Consider the following 27,352-nt stretch of genomic DNA (forward strand, 5'->3'; position numbering starts at 1 on the left):
GCTGCTTATCTTTCCCCCCTGGCCCTGACCCGGCCATAAAACCAACTGCTGCTGGAATTATCTCGCTGCCCTTTTCCAATCCTGGCGGATTCCACGGGCTGGGTGAACTTGAGAAAACACATTCTTCACCTTTTAACCAAAACTGGAGCTCTAAACCAAACCCAGCAAGATGTTTGCCTCCAAAAATGATCCCTAAACAAACCCCAGGCTCGTGTTTTCCACCTCCACCTCTTTATTCAGATTAAATTTCCTCAATTTCAGCGTTGCTTTTCATCTGGGGGATGATAAAAGGAAGCAGGATCGACGCTCTGAAGTGAATTTCAAAGGATAAAAAAAATCCCAGCTGAAGTTTAGCTCGGAGCAAAATAACTTCAGATATTGCTGCGAATTTGAATACAAAAAAAAAAAAAAAAATCTCTGAATTATTTTTCTTTCTTCTTTTTCTTGCTGCTCTGTCAGGATTTAAGAAAAAGGGGTTTTATTTTTCCATGCCAAGGTGCTGCAAATTTAAATACAAAAAAAATCCGAATTATTTTTTCTTTCTTCTTTTTCTTGCTGCTCTGTCAGGATTTAAGAAAAAGGGTTTTATTTTTCCACGCCAGGGTGCTGAAAATTTAAATACAAAAAAATCTCTGAATTATTTTTCTTTCTGCCTTTTCTTGCTGCTCTGTCAGGATTTAAGAAAAAGGGTTTTATTTTTCCATGCCAAGACTTGTGTTTGTGATGTGAAACTTCCTTTTTCCTTTCAAGTGGGAGAGGGGTCAGGAAAGGGGTCTCAGAGCACAAATCCCTGCAGAGGGATGGGCTGGGGATAAACTCTGATTTCCAGCAGCAGGAAATGTCTCCTGGAAGGTCCCAGCAGCTCCCAGGGACAGAAATATTCCAGCAATTTGTCTTTGATAAACTTGGACGTAAAGCACGGGGGAGGAGGGTGCACACAGTGACCCCTCTGTTCTGCCAAAGGGCAGCCTGGCCAGGGAAAGAATGAGAAAATTGGATTTTTTAAAGAATTTTTTTTGTTTGTTTCTATTTTTTTTTTTTTTTGAGGGGGGTTTTGTTTTGGTGGTGGTTTTTTGGGGGTTTTGGGTTTTTCTTGTTTTTTTAGGGAATTTGTTTGTTTTGGGTTTTTTTTTTTTTGGTTTTGTTTTTGGGGGGGTTTGTTGGTTTTGGGGGTTTTTTGTTGGTTTTTTGGGGTTTTGTTGTTTGGGTTTTTGTATTTTTATTGTTTTGTGTTGGTTTTTTGTTAGTTTTTGGGGGTTAGTTTTGGTTTTTTGTTTGTTTGGGTTTTTGTTTTGTGTTTTGTTTGTTTTGGGGGTTTGTTTGTTGGGTTTTTTGGGGTTTGTTTTTGGGGGGTTTGGGGGTTTGTTTTATTTTTGTTTGGGTTTTTTGGGATTTTTTGGGGTTTCATTGTTTGGTTTTTTGTATTTTTACTGTTTTTTGTTGGTTTTTTGTTGAAGTTTTTTTGGGGGTTTTGTTTGGTTTTGTTTCTTTTGTTTCTTTTGTTTGTTTGTTTGCTTGTTTGGGTTTTTGTTGTTTTTTGTTGTGACAGTTCCTCCAGGTTGTAAAATGCTGCGTGTCAGGATGTGAAACTGCCCTGGTGGGGAAGGGGAAGGGGAAGGGGAAGGGGAAGGGGAAGGGGAAGGGGAAGGGGAAGGGGAAGGGAAGGAAAGGAAAGGAAAGGAAAGGAAAGGAAAGGAAAGGAAAGGAAAGGAAAGGAAAGGAAAGGAAAGGAAAGGAAAGGAAAGGAAAGGAAAGGAAAGGAAAGGAAAGGAAAGGAAAGGAAAGGAAAGGAAAGGAAAGGAAAGGAGGAGTTTGGGGTTCACTTCTGTCCTGTCTTTAGGACAGGAAGGGGAACAGGCCGGGCCGTCTCTCCCTGGTGCAGTTTGGGCTGAATTAATTCCGTGTTCCCAGCACAGGCCAGGCCCGAGTCCACCCACCTCTCCCCGGGCAGCGAGTCCTGAGGGGGGAAAAATGCAGCTGGGAATTTGTGTAATGAGAGATTGTCCTGGGGAAAATAACAACAAAATAAACCCCAAAACCTGGGATTGTGGGTGGGGATTGCAGGTGGGAGTTGTGGGGGGATTGTGTGGGGATTGTGTGGGGTTTGTGTGTGGGGACTGTGTGTGGGGTTTGTGTGTGGGGACTGTGTGTGGGATTTTGTATGGGAATGGCCAAGTGTCACACAGGGACCTGCAAGGACTCAGCCAGGGGGTAACCCTGAGATGTTCCAGGGCTGGAGCTCCTTTGGATACTGGGAATGTTCACCTGGAGCAGGGAAAGGCTCCAGGGAGAGCTCAGAGCCCCCGGCAGGGCCTGGAGAGGGGCTGGGGACAAGGGATGGAGGGACAGGACACAGGGAATGGGGAGATTGGGGTGGGATATTGGGAAGGAATTCCTGGCTGGGATGGAATTCCCAGATTTGCTGTGGCTGCCCCTGGATCCCTGGCAGTGCCCAAGGCCAGGTTGGGATAACCTGGGACAGTGGGAGGTGTCCCTGCCCAGGGCAGGGGTGACACTGATGGGATTTAAGTTCCCTCCCAACCCAAACCATTCCAGGATTCTGTGAAACTCAGAAAGCAGAAGCCAAACCAGTCCCAGGTTCCAGGGCAGGGACAGCACTGGATGAGATTTAAGGTCCCTTCCAACCCAAACCATTTTGGGATTCCCTGGAGAGGGACTGGGGACAAGGGATGGAGGGACAGGACACAGGGAATGGATCCCACTGGGAGAGGGGAGATTTAAATTGTTGAAATTATTGAAATTGTTGAAATTATTGGGAAGGAATTCCTGGCTGGGCTGGAATTCCCAGATTTGCTGTGGCTGCCCCTGGATCCCAAGGCCAGGTTGGGATAACCTGGGACAGTGGGAATTCTCTCTGCCCAAGACACTGTTGGGATTTAAATCCCTTCCCAACCCAAACCATTTCACTCTTCCCATTAATCTTTCGCCATGAGCATTATCCAGATTCATTTTTCTGTCAGGATGTGCATTAGGAATTTTTACTTTGGGGCCAATTCTTGTCTCTTTGGGGTGTCTGAGCATCACCCCCAGCTCTAAAATCCTGATTTACATCCCCTCGGTGGGGAGGGAGAGGAAAGTGGCTGCAGGAGCAGCTCTGAGGGGCAGAAATACAATAAAATTCCTGTAGAAATTCTGAAAATTCAGTGTATTCTGTGGTATAAACTGGGAGCAAACCCTGCCCTGCAGCACAGGGAGATGTCCCTGCTCAGCTCAGGGATCCTGCAGGGACTCAATTCCCTCCTGGGGTGTTTATAATCACAATATTTGGAAGAAATGTCAAGTTTGGGAGAGAATTTCCGGTGGTGAAAGCCCCAACCAGAGCATCTCATCCTCCTGGGAATGGGAGGCATTTCATGGGAATTTCCTGGCAGGGAGAGCTCTGAGGGTTTAATTTATTTATTTCCTTTCCACTCCAGAGCTCCTCAAATGCAAACCTTGGGAAATGTCAAAAATTTGCCCTCTGAAAAATGTTTGGGTGATATTATTATTATTATTATTATTATTATTATTATTACTATTATTATTGTTTATTATTATTATTATTACTATTATTATCATTACTATTATTGTTATTGTTTTGCTCTCTTGAAAACCAAATGTGGTTGTTCACCACAGATTTTCTCAGAGATAAATAAATGTGAGAATTTTGTGTCTGGGAAGGTTTCACTGCTGCACTTCAGGATCTGATCTGTTCTTAAATCAATTAAATTTATTTTAAATAAATCAGGGTTTGGTTTGCTCTGACTTTGCTGATCAATTCCTTGAACCACAGCAAAGCATTTCACTGATTTGATGTCTTTTTATTGGGTTTGAAAACAAATACAATTTAAACTTCCTCAGGTTTTTTTTGGTTTTGTTTTTGTTTTTTTGGGTTTGTTTGGGTTTTTTTTGTTTGTTTGTTTGTTTGTTTTGGTTTGGGTTTTGTTTTTGTTTTTGTGGGTTTTTTTTGTTTGTTTGTTTGTTTTGGTTTGGTTTTTTGGGGTTTGTTTTGTTTGGTTTTGTTTTTGTTTTTTCCCAGTGAAGCTCCAGCAAATCCCAGGGAAAAGTTCACTTAATCCTATTCCTGGAAATCCCATAAGCATCCAGCTTAACTTTGTCTTTGGGAGGGATTAAATCTGCACAGAATCCCTAAATTTTGGTGCTAAAATGGGTTCTTGGTTGGCAGGAAATAAATGTGATTTGGTTTGGAGATGGAGGTGGTTCAGTCTGGGACTGGGGTGGGTTTATCACCACATCCCATTTCTGGGGTTTGCTGGTGCTGGAGTTACTCCTGTGAGAGACCAAAGAGTGAGAATTAGGATCATTATGATCATTAACTATGGAACTTTATTAATGAATTAATTAATTAATTATGTGCCTGGGGGCAGGATTTTGGGCTCCTCCAGAAAGTGTCACAGGCTTGGAAGGTAAAAACCCACCTCTTGTGGGACTTTAATATAACAACAACAACAACAACAACAACAACAACAACAACAATAATAATAATAATAATAATGATAATAATAATAATAATATCACAGTAATAATAATAATATCACAATAATAATAATATAGTAATAATATCACAGTAATAATAACAATAGTAGTGGTTTATAATAATAATAATATCACAGTAATAGTAATATCACAATAATAATAATATCATAGTAATAATATCACAGCAATAATAACAATAATAATAGTTTATAATAATAATAATATCACAGTTATAATTATAATATCACAGTAATAATAATATCATCACAGTAATAATAACAACAATAACAACAATAATAATAGTTTATAATAATAATAATATCACAGTAATAATAACAACAATAATAATAGTTTATAATAATAATAATAATATCACAGTAATAATAATATCACAGTAATAATGACAACAATAATAATAATAGTTTATAATAATAATATCACAGTAATAATAATATCACAGTAATAATAACAACAATAACAACAACAATAATAATAGTTTATTATTATTATTATTATTATTATTATTGTGTGATTAACATTAATTATTAACAGACAACAGTGTTATCAGTCAATAACATTTCTTCATTTCAAAATCTAGAATTAGATTCACCACATCCTTCCACACCCAGAGTGACTTAATCCCTTTTCCTTTCCCCAAACTTCACCTCCCTTTCCCCAAACCCTCCCCTGCCTTTGAATAACCTGTTTTTTCCCCTTTTTTCCCTTTTTTTCCCCATTTTTCAGCCATCTACAACTTTGAGGCCACGCAGGAGGTGGAGCTGTCCCTGCAGGTTGGGGACACCGTTCACATCCTGGAGATGTACGAAGGTAAATGGGGCTGGAAGGGGAAAACACGAACAAAATCAAGATTATTTTTGATTTTTCACATTTTGGATCCGTATCTGCAGCTCCTGTCGCAGATTTGGTGTGTTGGTGGTTTGCTGTGAGCCCCTGAATTTTTAAAATAGTGTTTATAAAAATGCAGAAGTGCAGAGGGTTTTTCATCTTTGTGCTGTTTCCAGGTGAGGTTTCTCACCAAGATCTCAAGGCAGCGCTAAAAGAGAAAGAAAACATTTAATTCTGTTATTTTAATTTAATTTAATTCAGAAAAACGCTGCTGTTTTCACCCCACATCTCTTTGTTTTGGCTCCTCTTTGGGCCAAGCACTTTGTGCTCATGGCATGAGCTGATCCTGCTGGAAAATAAAAATTATAATTTAAAAAAAAAACTCCTAGTTTTTAACTTGATTTAGTTTTTGATCTGAGTGAATGAGAATAAAGGAGAGGGAAGGGCTGATTAATTAATAATTAATAAGTTCATAATTAATGAATGTTGTTTTGAGTTGTAATATCACAAACTGGCCCATTTTAAATCTTCTTAAACATTTAAATATAACTGTGTTTAAAACATTTAAACATTTAATTTAAATGTTCTTAAACATTTTAAATATTCTTAAAATGCTCCAATTATGGACCCTCCAGGCCCTTTTTTAGGCTGTTTCTCCCCTGCCCTTCACTGGGACATTTTTTTTCATGATACCTCAATATAAACCACAAAGAAAACAAAATTCTTCTTTTGAAAAAGATTAAAATGACACTTGAATATTTCAAATTTCACTTTAAAGGTTGGAACAGAGCCATTTAATCACTTTAAGGGATGCTCTGGCCACTGTTTCCTTCTCCAAAACATAAAAGATAAAATATAAATCCAATTATTTTATACAACCAGCATCGATTGGAGGGAAGATTCTCGTGCTCAGTGCTGGGAAAAGGGAGATAAAATTGCTAAAATTCTTTATCAATTTCTCCTTGACCCATTAATTGTTCCCTTTTCCATCCTCTGGAGTTCCCAATCCCGGCAGATTTGTGTTTTTCTCCTGGATGATGTGGGGAGAGGGGAAAAAAAGGGAAATATCCCAGTGGAAATCATTTATTCTGTAAAAACACACAGGGAAGAGGGAGCAAAACTCCTTTGGGGAGAGGAGGCATCTTGTGCTTCCCAAAATTTGGGGGGGTTTTGCTTCTTTCTCCCTATTTTTAATTTTTTTTTTTTTTTGGTTATTTTTTTAGCCCATATTTCTTGCAATCAGCTCGACAGAGACAGGAATAGGGAATGAGTGCATAAATTCATAAATTGTATTTTTTTGTTTTGTTTTTTTTTTTTTTTTTTGGTTTTGGGGTTTTTTGGGGGGTTTGTTGTTGTTTGTTTGGAGTTTTTGGGGTGGTTTTTTTTGTATTTTGGGGGGGTTGTTTGGGGGTTTTTTTCTGGTTTTTTTTTGGTTTTTTTTTTTTCTTTTTTTGGTTTTGGGTGGGATTTCTTTGGGGTTTTTTGTTGGTTTTGTGTTCGTTTTGTTTTGATGGGGTTTTTGTTTGGGTTTTTGGTTTTTGTTGTTTTTTTTTTTGTTGTTGTTGTTTTTTTTTTTTTTTTTTTTTTTTTTTTTGTTTTGTTTTTTTTTCGTTTTTTGTTTTGGGAGGTTTTTTTGAGTTTTGGTTTTTTGTTTGTTTTTTTTTTTTTGGAATCTCCCAGTCTGGAGCTTTGTCAGAGAAAATTGCCAAAATTGCCTGTGGAATAGTTTGGGAAGTTCGTGGTGAATGTTTTCCTTTGAGAAGGGGGAATAAAATGATCGTTCTCACACAAACCTGTGGCTGAGCCACCTCTGCAATTCCTGCACGACAACAACAAAAAAATCCTTTTTCTTTTCCCAGAAATGCAGCCAGTTGTGAGTGTACAGGAGGAAATGCAGAGAGATGGTGACTCTGATCAAATTCCCCAAAAATTCACCTCAAACCCTCCCAACTCTGATATTCTGTGAGGAGCTTCTTCCCAAATTTATTATTTTTAATTTTTTTTTTTTTTTTAATTTCAGCTCTGAGCTGCATTCCCAGCTCTCTGTGAGTCTCTTTTGGAGGATAAATCTCACATTTCTTTTTTTTTTTCTGCTCCTTTTCATGCTGATGCTGCTCCCCGCTCAGTCCGGCTGATAAAACCAGGGTTTTGTTCTGTAATCTCTGTTTTTATCTGGACACACAAGTTTCTACTTTGGAAAAGTTTCCAGGGAACCAGGGAGGGGCTGGGTGGGAGGGGAGGCTGGAAATGCCCCGTGGGGTTGTTTTTTTGGGGCTGGGAGATTCCCCATGAAGTCATTTTTTTTTTTTTGGGAGGGTTGGGACATGCCCTGTGGGGTTATTTTTTTGGGTTAGAGATTCCCCATTAAGTTATTTTTGAGGGAGTTGGGAGATGCCCTGTGGAGTAATTTTTTGGGGTCTGGGAGATGCCCTATGAAATCATTTTTTGGTGTTGGGACAAGCCCTAAAAAATAATTTTTTGGGGTTGGGACAAGCACTGTAAAATAATTCTTTGGGGTTGGGAGAAGGAAGCCCAGTGGAGTCATGTTTTGGGGGGTCTGGGAGATGCCCTGTGCAATAATTTTTTAGGGATTGCAAGATGCCCTGTGGGATAATTTTTTTGGGGTCTAGAAGATGCCCTGTGAAATCATTTTTTGGGGTTGGGACAAGCCCTATAAAATGATTCTTTGGGGTTGGGAGAAGGAAGGCCAGTGGAGTCAATTTTTGGGGATGGGAGATTCCCCATGAAGTCATTTTTTGGGGAGAATTGGCATATGCCCTGTGGGGTCATTTTTTGGGGTCTGGAAGATGCCCTGTGAAATCATTTTTTGGGGTTTGCGAGATGCCCTGTAGGGTCATTTTTTGGGCTGGAAATACCCTGTGAAATCATTTCACACAGTGGGATAACAGGGGGGGATCACACGGGGGGTGATTGATCCATTTTTCGGACCTGCAGCTCCCCACGGATCCCTCGGGGGGTGACACCCCTGGAAATTCATCTCCAGCCTGGACAAAAGGACACGGGGAAGGGTGTCAGGGAGGGAAAGCAGCACAGGCTGAGCTGTGTGACCTGAGGGTTCCAAATATCCCCAGTACAGGCTGAGGGAGCCACGGAATGGTTTGGGTTGGAAGGGACGTGAAAATCCTCCTGTCCCACCCTCTGCCGTGGGCAGGGACACTTCCCTCCGTCCCAGGGAGCTCCAGCCTGGCCTTGGGCACTGCCAGGGATGGGAGACCCTTCCAGGGATGGGAGACCCTTCCAAGCATGGAAAGGGGTGGAGACCCTTTGAGGGATGGGAAACCCTTCCAGGGATGGGAGACTCTTCCAGGGATGAAAAGGGATGGAGACCCTTTGAGGGATGGAAACCCTTCCAAGGATGAGAAACCTTTCCAGGGATGGAAAGAGATGGGAAATCCTTCCAGGAATGGGAAACCCCTCCAGGGATGGGAAACCCTTCCAGGGATGGGAAACCCTTCCAGGGATGGGAGACCCTTCCAAGGACAGAAACCCTTCCAGGGATGGAAAGGGATGGGAAATCCTTCCAGGAATGGAAACTCTGCCAGGGATGGAAAGGGATGGAGACCCTTCCAGGGATGGAAAACCTTTCCATGGATGGGAAACCCTTCCAGGGATGGGAAACCTTTCCAGGGATGGAAAACCTTTCCAGGGATGGGAAACCCTTCCAGGGGTGGGAAACCCTTCCAGGGATGGAAAACCCTTCCAGGGATGGGAAACCCTTCCAGAGATGCTCCCCAGTGCCAGTAACAATCAGTGCAGGACACCTGAGAGCTCTCAGATGTCTTTTCTCAGATCCCTTTTAAATAAACACAACCAAACCCTCTGTAGAGCCCAGGGTTGTTCCTTCAGGTCCCACACTGCAGAGCAAGGTTTTTATTTATTTTTTGATTATTATTATTTTTTTTTATTCTTATTGTTTTTATTTTTATTCTTATATTTTTATTTTATTTTATTTTATTTTATTTTATTTTTATTTTTCTCCTCTCTCTGCCTGCAGAAGGGCAGGGAGCTCTTGGTACAAGATTTCCCCTTGCCCTGATAAGAAGACAGAGGAGAGGAGCAGCCTGTGCTCCTCCTGCCTGCCAAGGCTTCAGCACTCTGCAGGAAAAAAAAGGGGAAATTTGCTGTCTGCAGGATTTGGAGGCTGCTCCAGTCCTTGAGCAATGAGCTGGGAGGATATTTTACTGTTTGGGGGAGAATCTCCCCCTAATCCGCAGGATTTATTTGTGAATTCAGCATTCCAGGGGAGCAGTGGGAACAGCCAGGCTGGGGGTGGAGGGAGGGAATGTTGTGCTCACACCCCCTGACCCCTGAATTGAATTCAAATTCAATTTACCTTGAATTTGTTGGTGGTTTCAGTCCCCCCTGTGGAGGGGGAGGCAGTGCCCTGACAGGACAGGACAGGGCAGGACAGGAGGAGGAACAGGGACCTTGTGGTCCCAACGTGACCTGGCCTTGCATCACCAGGGAGAAATTCATCATCACTGGGCTCTTCTCCTTAGAGTTTTCATTTCCATGCTGCATAAAATCCACTTCATGAAGGGTAAAACTGAGGACTTGATCCATTAAAAACAAAAAAAAAAAAAAAAACAAAAAAAAAAAAAAAAAAAAAAAAAAAAAAACCAAAAAAAAAAAAACAAAAACAAAAAAAAAACCAAACCAAAAAAACCCAAACCAAACCAAAAAAAAAAAAAACAAACCCACAAAAAAAACCAACCAAACAAAAAACAAACAAAAACAAAACAAAACAAAAAAAAAAAAAATAAAATAAAAAAACCCAATAACCCCAAACTTTTTAGCCATTTCTTTGCCAGTCTCCTTATTTTTTTTTTATTTTCAGTCTGAAATTTTCCATGTCATCATCAACTGCAAAACCTTCCTCTGCTTTTAGCCCATCTCTGCTCAGGGGAAAACACTCAAACATTTAAACACTTCATTGCTTTGAAGATTTAAGCAGATTTTGTTGTTGTTTTTTTTTTTTCTTCCTTTTAGAAGAAATGATGTAACGAATTGAGCACTGCACAAAGATGGATGTTCCTGTTACAGTGATGGATAAAGTCACTGAAAATGGGAGCAGAATCCTGAGGTTGCACGAGGTGCTCGCAGAACCAGCTTTGCACAATCAGCCCCAACGTGCTTTTGTGCAACAAATTGCAAAATATTTGCCAGGAATGGGGGGAAGGCCAAGGGGCCCCCTGGGCCAGGAGGAAGTTGTGATATCAAAGGGCTGAATGTGTAAAACGGGATCAAAAATCCCTCCTGGGTGGATTCTGTGAGCTCTGTCCCCCACCCTGAGGAATTGCTGCTTTCCCCTTCAATTAATGACAAACTTGGATAAAAATAGAAGTTAAATCTTCTCATCCCTAATCCAGGACCTCATCCATGGCTCCATCAGCGATGGATAATCTTGTTTTTCCTCCTGTGGAAAGAAATGGAGTTTTGTCTTCCCTCCAAACTTTTTACTGGAATATTGGAGGTTTTGAGGTGGAGAAAGGGCACAAAACTGCACTGCAGAAAATAAATGAATAAATGGAAATATAACCACTTGCACATAAAAATCCTCAATAAAATATAAATTAAACCATTCTAAGCTCTATGGAGTGTCAGATCCATAGTTCTTTATGGAACCTTTTTGATAAATATAGGAATATATGGGAAGGACCAACAATAAAACCACCAAACAAAAAAATTAAATACAAACCCAAAGAACCCAACCTCCCCTCCTCTCTTCTTTGCCTGATTATTCCCTTAAACCCTTTTGCCTTGTTGATGCTGCCACTGAGCTGGACAGAATCTCCTTGGATGGGCTTTGATGTCCCTCCAACCCAACCCATTCCATGGAAATCCTGGTTAAACCTGGTGCCAAAGGGAGGAGAAATGTCTCTCAGAGCCATTGGCTCCCGAGGCCTGGGCAGAACAATTATTTCCTTTACCATAACAATTTTTAAATCTTATCAGAGTGAGACTGACAATTATTGCTTTGACCTTAAAAATTTTTAGATCTTACCAAGGTAATATGGACAATTATTGCTTCTACCTTAACAATTTTTAGGATTGACAATTTTTCCTTCTACCTTAACAATTTTTAGATCTTAGCAAGGTAAAATTGACAATTACTGCTTCTACCTTCTAACAGTTTTTAGATGTTACTAAGGTAGGATTGACAATTATTGCTTCTACCTTAACAATTTTTCGATTTCACCAAGGTAGGATTGAGAATTTTTGCTTCTGCCTTAACAAATTTTAGATTTCACCAGGGTAAGACTGACAAATATTACTTCTACCTTAACAATTTTTAGATGTTACCAAGGTAGAATTTACAATTATTGCTTCTGCCTTAACAATTTTTAGGATTGACAATTATTGCTTCTACCTTAACAAGTTTTAGATCTTACCAAGGCAGGATTGACAATTATTGCTTTGACCTTAAAATTTTTTAGATCTTACCAAGGTAAATGGACAATTATTGCTTCTGCCTTAACAATTTTTAGATCTCACCAGTTTAAAATTGACAATAATTGCTTCTACCTTAACAATTTTAGATCTTACCAAGGTAAGACTGACAATTATTGTTTCTACCATAACAATTTTTAGATCTCACCAAGGTAAGATCAACAAACAGGATTTGTGCCAGGGCAGGGAGCTCTGATCGATTCATTTTTGGATCCCAAATGAGAAGATCAACAAATTGATGTTGTAGGAAGGTGGTGAGAATTACAATTTGTATTTAATTGCATTTAATTAAATACAAAATCTCTGTGTTTGCTTTTCCAGGCTGGTACCGAGGATACACACTCCGGAATAAATCCAAAAAGGTACGAGCTCAATTTTGGGTCACCCACATTTTAATTTCACACCTTGGCAGGCCCCACCTGGTGCTGAAAACTCCTGTAATTCTTGTCTTAAACTCCTGTAATTCTTGTCCTAAAACTCCTGTAATTCTTGTCTTAAAACTCCTGTAATTCTTGTCCTAAAACTCCTGTAATTCTTGTCTTAAAACTCCTGTAATTCTTGTCTTAAACTCCTGTAATTCTTGTCCTAAAACTCCTGTAATTCTTGTCTTAAAACTCCTGTAATTCTTGTCTTCACTCCTGTAATTCTTGTCTTAAAACTCCTGTAATTCTTGTCTTCACTCCTGTAATTCTTGTCTTAAAACTCCTGTAATTCTTGTCCTAAAACTCCTGTAATTCTTGTCTTCACTCCTGTAATTTTTGTCCTAAAACTCCTGTAATTCTTGTCTTAAAACTCCTGTAATTCTTGTCTTAAAACTCCTGTAATTCTTGTCTTCACTCCTGTAATTCTTGTCTTCACTCCTGTAATTCTTGTCTTAAAACTCCTGTAATTCTTGTCTTAAACTCCTGTAATTCTTGTCTTAAACTCCTGTAATTCTTGTCTTAAAACTCCTGTAGTTCTTGTCTTAAACTCCTGTAATTCTTGTCTTAAAACTCCTGTAATTCTTGTCTTAAACTCCTGTAATTCTTGTCCTAAAACTCCTGTAATTCTTGTCCTAAAACTCCTGTAATTCTTGTCTTAAAACTCCTGTAATTCTTGTCTTAAACTCCTGTAATTCTTGTCTTACTCTTGCCCTCAATGACAGAAATCAATAATTCGGAGCTGGAAATTCAGAGCCCCGTGTTGGTTATTCCTCCACTGGAATCCTGAGAAATGCACTTGGAACTTCCTTTTTAAAAATTACCTGTTCTCACCTTCTTACACGAATTTATTGCTTCATCCTGATGCTCTGGGTCCTCTGCACATCCAGTTCTGTTTAATGGGAATATCAGAGGTTTTTTTGGCTGGAAAATATTGCAGAAATCACACGTTCCCAGGGATGGAAGCTGCCTGGAAATCCGGGTTTCCCCAGGAATTCTGGCACCTCTCCTGTGCTGACATCCCCCACAGCTTCTGTTTTTAGGAGTAAAGAGGAAAAAAAAAAAAGAGATCAGGAAAGGATTTTCAGCATTTTTACATTTTTTCAGATTTTCAGATTTTCCAGAAGGTTTCTCTGTAACAACAAAAATGTGGGAATTTCTGCAGAAATGGTGGTGGGAGCTTTTTTAGGGAACACATGGTAGAGGACTCCAGGAATATTTCATGGCAATGAGTGATAATTTTCAGGAATTTCCAGCATTTCCTGAAGGGTTATCAGAGTAAAACAAGGAATCAGCCACTATGGAACCTGCTGCTCCTCCCTGTCCTTTTTTCCTGGGACGTTTCTGACTCCTTCCCCCTGTTTGTTTTTTTTGTTTTGTTAAATATCTTCTTCTCACATCCCATCCCACAGTGGCATTGATTTATTTCACTTCTCTCTCCATTTTTAGGGCATTTTCCCAGAGACCTATATCCATTTGAAAGAGGCCATCGTGAAGGACCGGGGGTAGGTTGGCACTTCTTTGACAGCAAAAAAACTAAATTTCATCCCATTTAAACCCCCAAAATAAGCAACTGAAGTCGTTATGGCTGTGACAAGTTTGGCAATTCTTTGGCATCGAAAACCCAGCAAATTTCATCCCATTTAAACCCCAAAAATAACCAAATGAAGTCGTTATGGCTGTCACAAGTTTGGCAATTCTTTGGCAGCAAAAACCAGTGAATTTCATTCCATTTAAACCCCAAAAATAATTGAAGTAGCTGTGGCTGTCACAAGTTTGGCAGTTCTTTGACAGCAAAAAACCAGCAAATTTCGTTTCATTTAAACCCCAAAAATAACAAATTGAAATAGTTATGGCTGTCACAAGTTTGGCAATTCTTTGGCAGTGAAAAAACACCGAATTTCATTCCATTTAAACCTCAAAAATCACCAATTGAAGCAGATGTGGCTGTGTGTATCTCCTAGTGCATAATTCCATTTTTCAGAGCAGAGCAGTCAGGAGCAGGGGCAGCAAAAACCCAGTGAATTTGATCCCATTTAAACCCCAAAAATAACCAATTGAAGCAGCTGTGGCTGTCACAAGTTTGGCAATTCTTTGGCAGCGAAAACCCAGCGAATTTGATCCCATTTAAACCCCAAAAATAACCAACTGAAGTCGTTACGGCTGTCACAAGGTTGGCAATTCTTTGGCAGCAAGAAAACAGCGAATTTTGTTTCATTTAAACCCCAAAAATAACCAATTGAAGTAACTGTGGCTGTCACAAGTTTAGCAATTCTTTGACAGTAAAAAACCAAATTTCATTCCATTTAAACCCCAAAAAATAACCAACTGAAGTCGTTATGGCTGTCACAAGTTTGGCAATTTTTTGGCAGCGAAAACCCAATGAATTTGATCCCATTTAAACCCCAAAAATAACCAATTGAAGTAGCTGTGGCTTGTACAAGTTTGGCAATTCTTTGGCAGCAAAAACCCAGCAAATCTCATTCCATTTAAACCCCAAAATAACCAATTGAAGTTGTTATGGCTGTCACAAGTTTGGCAATTCTATGGCAGTGAAAAACCCAGCGAATTTCATTCCATTTAAACCCCAAAAATAACCAATTGAAGTAGCCATGGCTGTCACAAGTTTGGCAATTCTTTGGCAGCAAAAACCCAGCGAATTTGATCCCATTTAAACCCCAGAAATCACCAATTGAAGCAGATGTGGCTGTGTGTCCCTCCTAGCACTGCAGAATTCTATTTTCCAGAGCAGAGCAGTCAGGAGCAGGGGCAGCAAAAACCCAGCGAATTTGATCCCATTTAAACCCCAAAAATCACCAATTGAAGCAGATGTGGCTTGTACAAGTTTGGCAATTCTTTGGCAGGAAAAACCCAGCGGATTTTGTTTCATTTAAACCCCAAAAAATCACCAATTGAAGCAGATGTGGCTTGTACAAGTTTGGCAATTCTTTGGCAGGAAAAACCCAGCGGATTTTGTTTCATTTAAACCCCAAAAAATCACCAATTGAAACAGAGGTGGCTGTGTGTCCCTCCTAGCGCTGCAGAATTCCATTTTCCAGAGCAGAGCAGGGGCAGCAGGAGGTGATTTTCAGAGCTGAGGGTGCTCTGCTGGACGAGTCAGGGATGGGGAAGGTCAGCCCAGCCCCTCTGGGGACTCCTGAGAGTCATAACAGTGTGGATTCCTTCCTGTCCTGGAAAACACTGGAGGAAATTACTCCTGGTTGGATTCCTTGAGCTGAGCTCTGTGCTCGTTAAGTGAGAGCAAAAACAGCGGCTGCAAAGGAAAGAACTTTATAAAACACTTTTTTTTTTTTTTAAATAAAAAACCACTCTTGTTTTCAAGTAACTGTTGCCATTGCAAGTGGGGGTTCTTCCAAATCTAATTTCTGTCTCTTTGTGCTGGGTTTGGAACGGGTCCATTGGGAATAAAAGGAGGGAAAGGAGCTTGAAGCATTTTGCATTAAAAATGGATGATGAGTGTGGATGTGTGTGTTGAGAACAGCTTAAGGGTCTTGACATCATGTGTGAAAACCTGAAAACCAGCCCCTCTGGAAATTCCATTTATGTATTTATCAAGGAAAAAAAAAAAAAAAAAAAAAAAAAAAAAAAAAAAAAAAAAGAGTGTTTTCCATCAAGTTTTAACACTGAGTGTGAAACTTTTCTCTGATTTTCTCCTCTCTTTCTCTCTCCAGGCAGCATGAAACGGTGATCCCCAGCGAGCTGCCCCTGGGCCAGGAGCTCACCTCCACCCTCAGGGAGTGGGCAGTGATCTGGCACAAGCTCTACGTGGTGAGTTCTCCTCTGGGGCTGGTGTTTGTCCAGCCTGGGCTCTGTGCAGGGCTCCCTGAGCCTCTGGATGTGCAGAACTGGGGGATGAAATGGGGCTGGGGGGGGTTCTGCTGGCAGGTGTGGGGTCTGTGCAGGGCTCCCTGAGCCTCTGGATGTGCAGAATTGGGGGATGAAATGAGGCTGGGGGGTTCTGCTGGCAGATGTGGGCTCTGTGCAGGGCTCCCTGAGCCTCTGGATGTGCAGAATTGGGGGATGAAATGGGGCTGGGGGGGTTCTGCTGGCAGGTGTGGGGTCTGGCAGGGTGGGAGGGGTCCCTGGGCTCACAGAGCTGGGGGTGACACTGCCCTGTGGATCACAGATTGTTGCTGCAGCCCCTTGTCAGAGGGTAGAGCTGAGACACAGACTTTTGGTCATCACAGCATGAGAAGGGTCCTGGTTTATTCTTCGTCATGGTTTAATCATCTTAACCCAAACCATTCCCTGACTCTGCAGCAGCTCCTGCTGGGGGTTTCCCTTGCAGCCTCTGACTGCTGGTTATTGCCTGATCAACTCTGACATCAGGGATTTCCTGCTGCACTGGGACTGCAATTGTTTCCTTACAGCCTCTGACTGCAGCTTTTACCTGGATAGACTGTGACTGCAGGATTGGTGTGACTGTGACTGCAGGATTGGTGTGACTGTGACTGCAGGATTGGTGTGACTGTGACTGTGACTGCAGGATTGGTGTGACTGTGACTGCAGGATTGGTGTGACTGTGACTGTGACTGCAGGATTGGTGTCACTGTGACTGCAGGATTGGTGTGACTGTGACTGTGACTGCAGGATTGGTGTCACTGTGACTGCAGGATTGGTGTGACTGTGACTGCAGGGATTGGTGTGACTGTGACTGTGACTGCAGGGATTGCTGTGCACACTGTGACTGCAGGGATTGCTGTGCACACTGTGACTGCAGGATTGGTGTGACTGTGACTGCAGGACTGGTGTGACTGTGACTGTGACTGCAGGATTGGTGTCACTGTGACTGCAATTGTTTCCTTACAGCCTCTGAGTGCAGCTTTTCCCCAGCCAGACTGTGCCTGCAGCCCCAGACTGAGCTCACAGCAGGATTTTCTCTCCCCAGGATCCTCCTTCTTCCTGATCCTCCTCACCAGCTCACCCAGTCCCTTTTATCTCACTTATCTTCATTGGATATGTCATGGAATGTCCTGAGCTGAAGGGACCCAAACTTACACAGACACCCCAAAATCTCACCCTGGGAGTGTTGTCCAAACCCTCCTGGAGCTCTGGCAGCATCAGGGCTGTTCCCATTCCCTGGAGAGCTCTCCCAGTGCTTATTCCAGCTTTTGGGGGAAGAATTCTTCCCTAAAATCCAGCCTGACCCATCTCCAGCCATTCCCTGCTCCTGTCCCTGTCACAGGAGCTTCTCCACCAAAGGAATTTCTTGGCTGCTCCAAGGTCTCCCATGTCTGGAGCTCTCAGGATCTCTCCTGTCATAAATCCCTGACCACAGGACTCACCTCAGCCCTGTCCCCAGCCAAGGATTTCAGGATTTTCCTGCAGCAGTTACTTCTTGCTCAAAGAAATCAGCTCACAATGAAGTTGTTTTATTTTAAAGTCACATTAAAGAGCCAAACTCGATTTTTCCCTGAGCAGCATCAAGCTCAGCCTGCACAAAACATCCTCCAGAACTTTAATTAAGAAGAGGGAAGTGATTTAAATGAGCTCTAATCACCCAGAGCAAGTTTCCCTATTGGAAATTTCACCCAGGCCACAGAGACATTGTGTTTGTGGGCTGCAAAACCACAAGAATTTGTTCCACCCTCTCGATTTAATGAGAAGCTCTACGTGCTGCTGTTGCTGTGTGAAATGAGAGTTTTGTTCCTGGCATTTTTTTATTTCTGAATAACTTTCAGATCCCAGCCCTCAGAATCTGTTTTTTTGTTGGTTTTTTTTTTTTTTTTTAACAAGCAGAAATCTTTCATGTTCCTGTGCTCAACCACTCAAAAGTCTTAAAATAGGTTTGGAAAACGTTGTGGTTTAAAATGAGTTGGAGTTTATTTTATTTTCCCTGCAATATGCATCAAAAGAATTTTAAAAAAAAAAAAAAAAAAAGCTAAAGGAGGAAGGAGGCATTTGAGGAGAAAAAAAGGAAACATTGAGGGGATTTTTGATTTTGGCAGCATTTAATTTCACTTCTTTAATTCCTGTGGGTTTCATTGCAGTAGTGGTTTTATCTCCACTGCAAAATAAACACGAAAATGGGGAGGGTTTTTAATTGGTTTGGTTAACAGGAATTAACTCTGGAGATAACTCAGGTCAAACTGAGGTCTGCTCTGAAAATTCACACAAATTGCCTTTCCTTTGCAAGCTTTTTTTAGGCAAGAAATTTTTTTTTTGTTTATATTTTAAATATCCTTTATAGAGAGATAAAAACTCAAGTAAAACTCAAGTAGCCCCTGTCAGCACCTTGGTGTTCACCCAAACCAAGGGGAGGATTGTTCCCAGACCTTTAAATTCGAGGGAAACACGAGTATTTTATATCATTCCTGTTCATTGCAGAGATGAGAACGGGGAAATAATTAGAATTCAGTTATTTTTGTGCTGTCTGGGATCAGGGGAGGGTTTGTAGCTCACCATGAGCACCACAAGGGGAGAGAACTGGCAGTGGGGGAAACATCACCCAACCCAAACTTTGGGCTCTCAGAGCCCAGGGAAGGCTCTTAATGCAAAACCAGGCACTGAATTCAGCTTAAATTTTTCCTTTGGAGCTGAATCACCTCATCACTGTCCCAGGAACTCCAAATCTGTGACAAGAGTCAGAATCCTGCCAGGAACTGCCCCACTGTGGTGACAGAGACAGAGCGAAGCCTGGACTCCCTTTTTTAATAATTTAAATATCTTTCCTTCCACTTCTAAAAGCTTATTTCCATATCTGAGCACATGTTGCCACAAACAGGGTGAGTTACCCCCTCTCCATGTTAAATTACAGCCTGGGAGTTTGGAAATGCAGGAACAATTTGACTCCTTGAAAAAGCTTTCACTGTTAACATTGGAGCAGAGCCATTTAATCACTTTAAGGGATGCTCTGGCTTCCCTCTCCAAAATATAAAAGGTAAAATATAAATCAAATTATTTTTCCCCAGCAGCATCGATTGGAAGGAAGATTCCCATGGGGATGGGACTGGTTTTATGGGTAAAGTAAAGGGCAGGGGAAGTATTTTTAATTAATTAGAGATGAGAAAACAGAAGGGACTCTTCACCAGGCAGGTTTTGGTGTCTCATTCAGTGTCCTTGTGCTCAGTTGTGCTCCTTTAACATCATTTCTCTGCAGATTATAAAATCCCTTTTATAAAAAAACTCCATCAGAGCAGCCTGGAAGTGCTGGAAAGCCCCAGAGGTTTATTTTTAGTGGGTGAGGTTTTGCTGAAATAACGTCCCAGGGAAAGGTGAAACCCTTAAAGACACTTAAAGATCTTAAAGGCACTTAAACCTTGGCAGTGCCGAGTGCTGCAGAATTCACTGCAGGGCTCTGATCTCATGAGGTCACAAAGTTTGCCAGGTTGGGTTTTTTTTTTATTTAAATAAAAGTTTTGTGGTTCTGCAGCTGCACATGTTTCACAGGGGTTGCTGGGCTAAGATTTCCAGGTTTTTCTCCATTAAAATTGTAAATTTTTTAAATTATTTTTGCCTCAGAACAACAAAACCACGCAGTTCAGGCACGTCCAGCAGCTCACCTACAGCCTGATCGAGTGGAGATCCCAAATCCTCTCCGGGACCCTGCCCAAGGATGAACTGGCTGAGCTCAAGAAAAAAGTCACTGCCAAGATTGACTATGGCAACAGGTGAGCTCCAAATCCTGCCTGGAGCCCAGGGGAGGCTCCCAAACCCCAGGGGAGGCTTTTAATCCCAAACCAGGCTCTGAATTAGGCTTCAATATTTTCCTTGGAAAGGGTGAAATGGCAGTTTGGGGCCACCTGGCAGGTGGAGCAGTTGGTGCTTGATGTGCCCCAGCTCTGTGTGCCTTGGCAGGGCTCCTCCTCTCTTAATTCTGCACAAATCCTGGCATTGGGGGGCCTTTGGAGCACAGTTTGTGCCTGGGTTTGGGTCCCTGGAGGGGAAATGCTCAGTTTTATCAGCAGCTCAGGGGCAGGAATTCCATGGGCACAAACCTTTAGTGGTTTGCAGTGTCCAGGGCTCATTTATCTGCCTTCCAGCTGTGCTTCAGCTCCAAAAAAGTGAATTTAGAAGCTCAGGGCAAAGAATAACAATCAGCTGAAATCTGTGAGCTTGGTGGATTCTCATCCACCTCTGAAACAAAGCCATTTAAACCATTTAAACCATTTAAAGCCATTTAAACAGGAATAAGGGAGATCTTAGATCATCTTAGGGCTGAGTTACCTGATTAATTCCTTCTCCCTTTAATGAGAAAATGGGAGTTTTTTGAGGCAGGAAAACCAGCAGTGAGTGAGGTTATTCCAAGGAGTTGGGATGTTGAGCAGCCCTGGGCAGTGATTTGATCTTTGCCGCTCCCACATTCTGGAATTTTTTATTTATTTTGTTGTCTCCTGGGGCTGTGCAGGATCCTGGGTCTGGACCTGGTTGTCCGAGATGACAACGGGAACATCCTGGACCCCGATGAGACCAGCACAATCTCCCTGTTCAAGGCGCACGAAACGGCCTCCAAGAGGATTGATGAGCGGATCCAGGAGGAGAAGGTACCCCTGGTCTCCCTGCTGTGCCCTCTGCTCTCCCTGTGCCCACTCTGTTTGTTTTATCCTCTTCACACTGCGCCCCTTTGGCAGCAGAACTCAATTCTCCTGCTTTATTTGTAGTCAAGTAGAAAATTTAATGGAAATACGAAATTCTTTGCAGTCCCTGCAGCAGAGTTTGGACCTGCGGGGGCAGCCAATATTCAACTCCACCCACACCTACAGCCTCTATGTGAACTTCAAGAACTTTGTCTGCAACATTGGGGAGGATGCAGAGCTGCTGATGAGCCTCTACGACCCTGATCTCTCCAAATTCATCAGGTGGGAGGGTTTTTTTGGAGATTCTTCAGCAATTCATTCCTCAGGGTGATTATCCTGCAGAAGTCAGTGGGTTAGAAAGGGAGATCCAGCAGATGTTTTCCAGTTCTGTTGGTTGATGCCCCAGTGGGGAAAAATTAATTCTAATTATTTTGTAGAGAGAGGAAGCCCAGGCACTCTCTGTCCTAAATCTGGATATTTCTCTGATCCCACATTGTCTTTTTACATTCTCAATTTTCCCCGCTGTGTCTGCAACCCTCAATTAAAAGCATTTCATTAATAATTTCCCAGTAACTCATGGATTCAAATGGTGTTTGCTGCCCAGGCAGAGCCAGTTCCCATCTGAAGAGCTGGGGAGGACATGAGGAGCTTTACAGGGAGGCAGTTCTGTGTCAGGAACACTCTGTGCCCATCTCTGCAGTTACCAGGAGTGGCCCTGCACTGGGAACTGTCCAGGGCTCACCCCGTCCTGCCTCCAGCAAATGAGTCACTCCAGAGGCATTTGGGGAGAAAAGATTGGTCAGATATTCCTAAAAGAGCAAAATGCTTTGGGACTTTTGACAGTAAATGGAGATGCTGGCTGTTGATTTGTTAAAATTTTACTTTTTCTTCCTTTTTTTTTTTTTTTTTTTTTTTTTTTTTTTTTTTTTTTTTTTTTTTTTTTTTTGCAGTGAGAATTACCTGGTTCGTTGGGGCAGCAATGGGATGCCCAGAGAAATTGAGAAACTCAACAACCTCCAGGCAGTGTTCACTGTGAGTTCAGAGAGTCCCAGGATGGGTTGGAAGGGATTTAAATCCCATCAGTGTCACCCCTGCCATGGGCAGGGACACCTCCCACTGTCCCAGGTTATCCCAACCTGGCCTTGGGCACTGCCAGGGATCCAGGGGCAGCCACAGCAAATCTGGGAATTCCAGTCCAGCCCCTCCCCACCCTCACAGGGAGGGATTTCTCCCCAGTGGGCAGTGGGGAGCCATTCCCTGTGTCCTGGCACTATAAATGTCTCCATCCCCCTCGTGGTCTCCATCCAGATACAGAAAGTCACAATTTTTACCTGGGTATAACCCAACAAAATCCTTTCCTTTTCCTTTCCTTTTCCTTTCCTTTTCCTTTCCTTTTCCTTTCCTTTTCCTTTCCTTTTCCTTTCTTTTTCCTGTCCCTTTCCCTTTCCCTTTCCCTTTCCCCTTTCCTTTCCTTTCCTTCCCTTCCCTTCCCTTCCCTTCCCTTCCCTTCCCTTCCCTTCCCTTCCCTTCCCTTCCCTTCCCTTCCCTTCCCTTCCCTTCCCTTCCCTCTTCTTTTCCACTCAGAAAGGACATTGATGGGCTTTAACTCTTTGATTTTAACATTTGACTCTTTGATTGATTTTAACATTGAACGCTTTGATTGATTTCAACATTTAACTCTTTCATTTTAATATTTTAACTTTTTAACACTTTAACATTTTAATATCTTAGCTTTTTAACACTTCAGTATTTTAATATTTTAACCACGCTTTGAATTTGATTTTAACATGGATTTTAATGTTCTTTTTTTCTTTTTTTTTTTCAAGGACTTGAGCAGTTCTGACCTGATCAGGCCCAGGATCAGCCTGGTGTGCCAGATTGTTCGTGTGGGGCACATGGAGCTGAAGGATGGCAAGAAACACACGTGTGGCCTGCGCAGACCCTTCGGGGTGGCAGGTGAGCTCTGCCCCCTGGGGACACCCCCAGACCCATGGGGGGGACAGGGACACGGGGCTGGGAGCTGGGAAATGTAACTGTCACTCTAAGACACAAAGGAAAGACTCCAAATATTCCAGAAGGCAAAGAGCACAGAAAAAAGGCTTTATTGTCTAATTCTCACCACCTTTTATAAGGTGTTCCCATCCAGACTGACCATGGTTGGGGAATAGGAACGACACCTCTCTAATGCCATTGGTTAAACCAGAGAAACAGCAAAACACCACCTGGAGAAAGATTGTTCTGGGAGAGGAGAGTTGTTTGCCAAGAGTGTTTTGAGAAGAAACTTTTTTGAGAAATTTTTCCTTGAGAAATCTCTCAGACTCAGAAATATCAGGCCCACAGGAGCAATGAAAAGAACCAAAAGAACAGCCTTGCCCTCCCAGCTGTGGGGTGATAAAAGAATAAATGAGCTGGTAGAGGGTCAGTTGGGGTTTGCTGTGGGGAGGAAGGGACAGGAGCCCTTGTTTTGAGTCCCACTGGCCCAAATAAAACCTTGCTGTCTCCATTGTGGGAGGAAAAGCTCTGTCTGGGCTCAGGTGACGCTCTGGTGTCGTTGCAGTGATGGACATCACCGACATCATCCACGGCAAGGTGGACGACGAGGAGAAGCAGCACTTCATCCCCTTCCAGCAGTGAGTACTGGCCTGCAGGGCTTCAAATGTGCCTAAAAATCATGGGAATTGTCTACAACAGATTCAGGGCAGGTGGAAAGAAAGGTTGGGCCTGAATAGGTCTGAGAAAGAAAACCAAAACTACACAGGCTCTGGAAATAAATGTTGGGTTTTGTCTTTACTGGATCATCTGAACCAGCACTGCATCATCATCATATGAAATGATAAAACAACTTTATTATCAATATCAATAAAATAATTTTATTATCATTTATATGATAATAAAATGATATGATTATTAAATGTAATGATTGGTAATTGAATATGATGATATATAATGTTATATTGTATGTTTATAGAAATATATATGAGTATATAGAATATATATAGAATATATATAGAATAGAATATATACGAATATATGAATATATAGAATATATATAGAATAGAAATTCTATATATAATAATGTTATATTATATGATTATATATAATGTTTAATAATCATGAGAAACAATATTGGTGGGACTTGGAAACTACAAGAAGTCATGCTTGGATATACAATAGAACAATATGAGCTTAATAATTAAAATATATATAGTTGTATAACAAAAGGGTATAAAAACATGTCCATTTTGGGTCCATGTTGGGGTCAGATTTGGGTCTGCACCCCTGATTGCCAGAGCTCTTCAATAAAAACCCCTGCAGATAATCATTCTGTGATGTGCAGATATTCATTCTGTGATGTGCAGATATTCATTCTGTGATGTGCAGATATTCATTCTGTGATGTGCAGATATTCATTCTGTGATGTGCAGATAATCATTCTGGAGTGTCCTTTGGGAAGGGCAGCTGTGCCTGGGAGCCTGGCACAGCCCCAGGGGCTCTGCAGGCAGATTCAGACTCAGCTCTGTGCAAGGAGAGCTCTCTGTCCCCTCTCAGGAGCCTTTGTTCCCCTTGTTTTTCATGGCTCTGTGACAGACCCCATTTATTGGGGGTTCAGGTGGAATTTCTGGGGTGAGGGAGAGGAGTGCAGAGCAAAATGATGTTGTGGCACTTGGGGGGGATGTGGCTCACAAAATGTTTTTGTGGTTGAAAAGGCAGGATTTTCAGAGAGAATTCTCAGATTTTCAGCTTTTTGTCACTGCTGTGTGGGACCCTCTGTGCTGCCCCTCCCTCCCCATATTTCCTTGGTAGAAAAGGGATTTCTCCCTCTTCCTGGGGAAGAAATTCCAGCCCCGATGAGCTCTGCATTTCTGCGCTGAGAATTAGATTTGTGTGTTTGTTCTGCCTGCTCTGCTGGCTCATTTTTTCTGGCCTGTTACAGTAATGAAAATGGAGTTTGTTTGGGTAGACCCAGCCTTGTTGTTACAGCCCTAAACAGAGCAAAGATTGGCTGCAGCCATTTGTTTTCACAGGGTATTTTCAGGGGAGATTTGGGTTTGTTCCTCTGCCCTTTCAGGGCCTGGAAGGATGGGTTTTTCTTTGCAGAATAATGGTAGTCTGCTCCTTTTTTTTTTTTTTTTTTTTTTTTTTTTTTTTTTTTTTTTTTTTTTTTGGTAGGTTTGATTGGTTATTTTTTATTTTTTTAGGAGTTTTGTTTTGTTTATTTGTTTTTTAATTGGATTTTTTTTTCTTTGCTTGTTTGTTTGATTCATTTTTGTTTTATTGGAGTGTTTTCCCATTTTTCTCCTGCTCTAATGAGGCTGAGCTCACACCCCCAGCTGGGCACCAGCCTGTGGATATCTTGTTTCTCCCTCATTATTGATGCTGTGGGTGCAGGAGTGAGCTCAGGGTCCAGATCCCAACCCCAACAGTCCTGTTTGTGACTGGGGGTGAGTTCATCACTGAGCTGTTGTCACAGCAGTCATTAATTTATATTAATTTATATTAATTTACCAATAGTTATTAATAGCTCTGAGGTAAACCTGAAGTCAGGGCTTAAATCATGAGGTCAGTGTTACTTCTCTTAGTGCTGTTACTTCCCTTTGCTGCATTTATGTGAAGGTTTAAATGGATTTTGTGCAGGTGAGGGAATGAAAACCCCCATGAAATCCTTTAAAAAAAACCCCACATTTATTTGTAAAACATCAACTGCTGCCCAACCCTCTCCCTGTGTGTGGTCAGTGTCAGTCAGCCCCAGTTCCTGCCTGTAGTGACATCCGTGGAGGGCAGGGAGAGGGAACTCTGCAGAGCTGAGATATTCTAGAAACAGGTGGGTTTATTACAAGGGTGGTGGGTAAAGAGGGCTTTGCCTTCAGCCACCAGCCTGGGCTGGAGGGAACCCCAGAGAGAGAAAAAGGGGGAGAGAAGAGAGGGTAGAGCTAAGGGGGAGAAACGGGGTAAGAGTGGGGGAAAAGAGGGTGGGAAAAGCAGGAGCAAGAGAGAGAGGGGAAGAGAGGGGAGAAGCAAGAGAGGACAAAAGGGCAGAGGGGAGGAGCGGAGAAGAGCAAGAGAAGAGCAAGAGAGTGATCACCTTGTTACATCCATTCCATCTCTTTTTGTGTTGAATATTCCAATTTACAGTGACCAACCTACAAACTTTGCACGCAGCCTATGAGAACTGCTACATTACCATGTCATTTTATATTCTAAACCCTAAAGACTCCTTTTCTCATCTGTTTTCTCCCTGCTGCCTTTGGCAGAGTGGAAAGATGACATTCCTGACTCCTTTTGTTTTCCTGTCCTTCAACCATCTCCAGCTCATCACCGTTTTCCTGCCTCCCTGTCTACATCCCAAAACTGCCTTTCATTCCCATGCCCACATCCCAAAACTGCCTTTATTCCCATGCCCACATCCCAAAACTGGCTTTCATTCCCATGCCCACATCCCAAAACTGCCTTTCATTCCCATGCCCACATCCCAAAACTGCCTTTCATTCCCATGCCCACATCCCAAAACTGCCTTTCATTCCCATGCCCACATCCCAAAACTGGCTGAAATTCCCGTTCCTACATCCCAAAACTGCCTTTCATTCCCATGCCCACATCCCAAAACTTGCTTTCATTTCCATTTCACTCACAAGTTTTACATCTCCAGCATTTCTTACCATACAATCATATCCATAAATCCTTCCTGTCCCATCTTTCCCAACACTGACCCCGTTTTTGTCACCCTCCTGGCCAGGATTGCCATGGAAACCTACATCAGGCAGCGCCAGCTCATCATGTCCCCCCTGATCACCTCCCACGTCATCGGCGAGAACGAGCCCCTCACCTCCGTCTTCAACAAGGTCATCGCGGCCAAGGAGGTCAACCACAAGGGCCAAGGTGCAGCCTGGGGGAAACCTGGCCTGGGGTGGGGGATTTCTATAGGGTCAGAGTGGTTTTAGCCCCATAAAGGGGCTAAAATTAGTGAGGAGGTCAACCACAAGGGCCAAGGTGCAGCCTGGGGGAAACTCAGCCTGGGGTGGGGGATTTCTGCAGGGACAGAGTGGTTTTAGTCCCATAAAGGGGCTAAAATTAGTGAGGAGGTCAACCACAAGGGCCAAGGTGCAGCCTGGGGGAAACCTGGCCTGGGTGGGGGATTTCTGCAGGGACAGAGTGATTTTAGTCCCATAAAGGTTCATCAGACTCTTGAGAGATGTTCAGCAGCCTCCCAGGAATGGGTTAAGAATAATTGGCCAAGGAGGTCAAGCACAAGGGCCAAGGTGCAGCCTGGGGGAAACCCAGCCTGGGGTGGGGGATTTCTGTAGGGACAGAGTGGTTTTAGTCCCATAAAAGTTCATCAAACTCTTGAGAGATGCTCAGCAGCCCATCCCAGAAGTGGCTGAAGAATAATTAGTGAGGTGGCTGATTGGGAGGAGTTTTGAAAAAGCAAAAAGGTTTTTAATTAAAGAAGGAAATAACAAACTATAAAAAATAAAAGAGTAAAAGCTGTGCACAGTGCAGGGAGGGCCCTTGCACTTGCTAAGACACTCCAAAAGGCACCAAGAGTCTCCATGCTCTCTCTTAAGTATTCAATGATCCAGGAGG

General features: G+C 42.3%; 1 protein-coding gene across 1 annotated transcript in view; it reads left to right on the top strand.

Moving 5' to 3' along the window:
• Positions 1–27,352, top strand: part of DOCK5 (dedicator of cytokinesis 5) — a 102,551-nt gene that overhangs the window by 17,434 nt on the left and 57,765 nt on the right. Inside the window, exons 2-12 of the mRNA XM_083880582.1 lie at positions 5,242–5,325; positions 12,136–12,176; positions 13,683–13,738; positions 15,926–16,022; positions 19,716–19,864; positions 20,602–20,737; positions 20,895–21,052; positions 21,721–21,802; positions 22,597–22,726; positions 23,328–23,400; positions 26,505–26,647. Coding sequence (XP_083736708.1) covers positions 5,242–5,325; positions 12,136–12,176; positions 13,683–13,738; positions 15,926–16,022; positions 19,716–19,864; positions 20,602–20,737; positions 20,895–21,052; positions 21,721–21,802; positions 22,597–22,726; positions 23,328–23,400; positions 26,505–26,647 — 1,149 coding nt within the window. The remainder of the gene's footprint in view (positions 1–5,241; positions 5,326–12,135; positions 12,177–13,682; positions 13,739–15,925; positions 16,023–19,715; positions 19,865–20,601; positions 20,738–20,894; positions 21,053–21,720; positions 21,803–22,596; positions 22,727–23,327; positions 23,401–26,504; positions 26,648–27,352) is intronic.

This window comes from Zosterops lateralis (assembly GCF_965231275.1).
Source record: "Zosterops lateralis genome assembly, chromosome: 30".
Lineage (NCBI taxonomy): Eukaryota > Metazoa > Chordata > Aves > Passeriformes > Zosteropidae > Zosterops > Zosterops lateralis.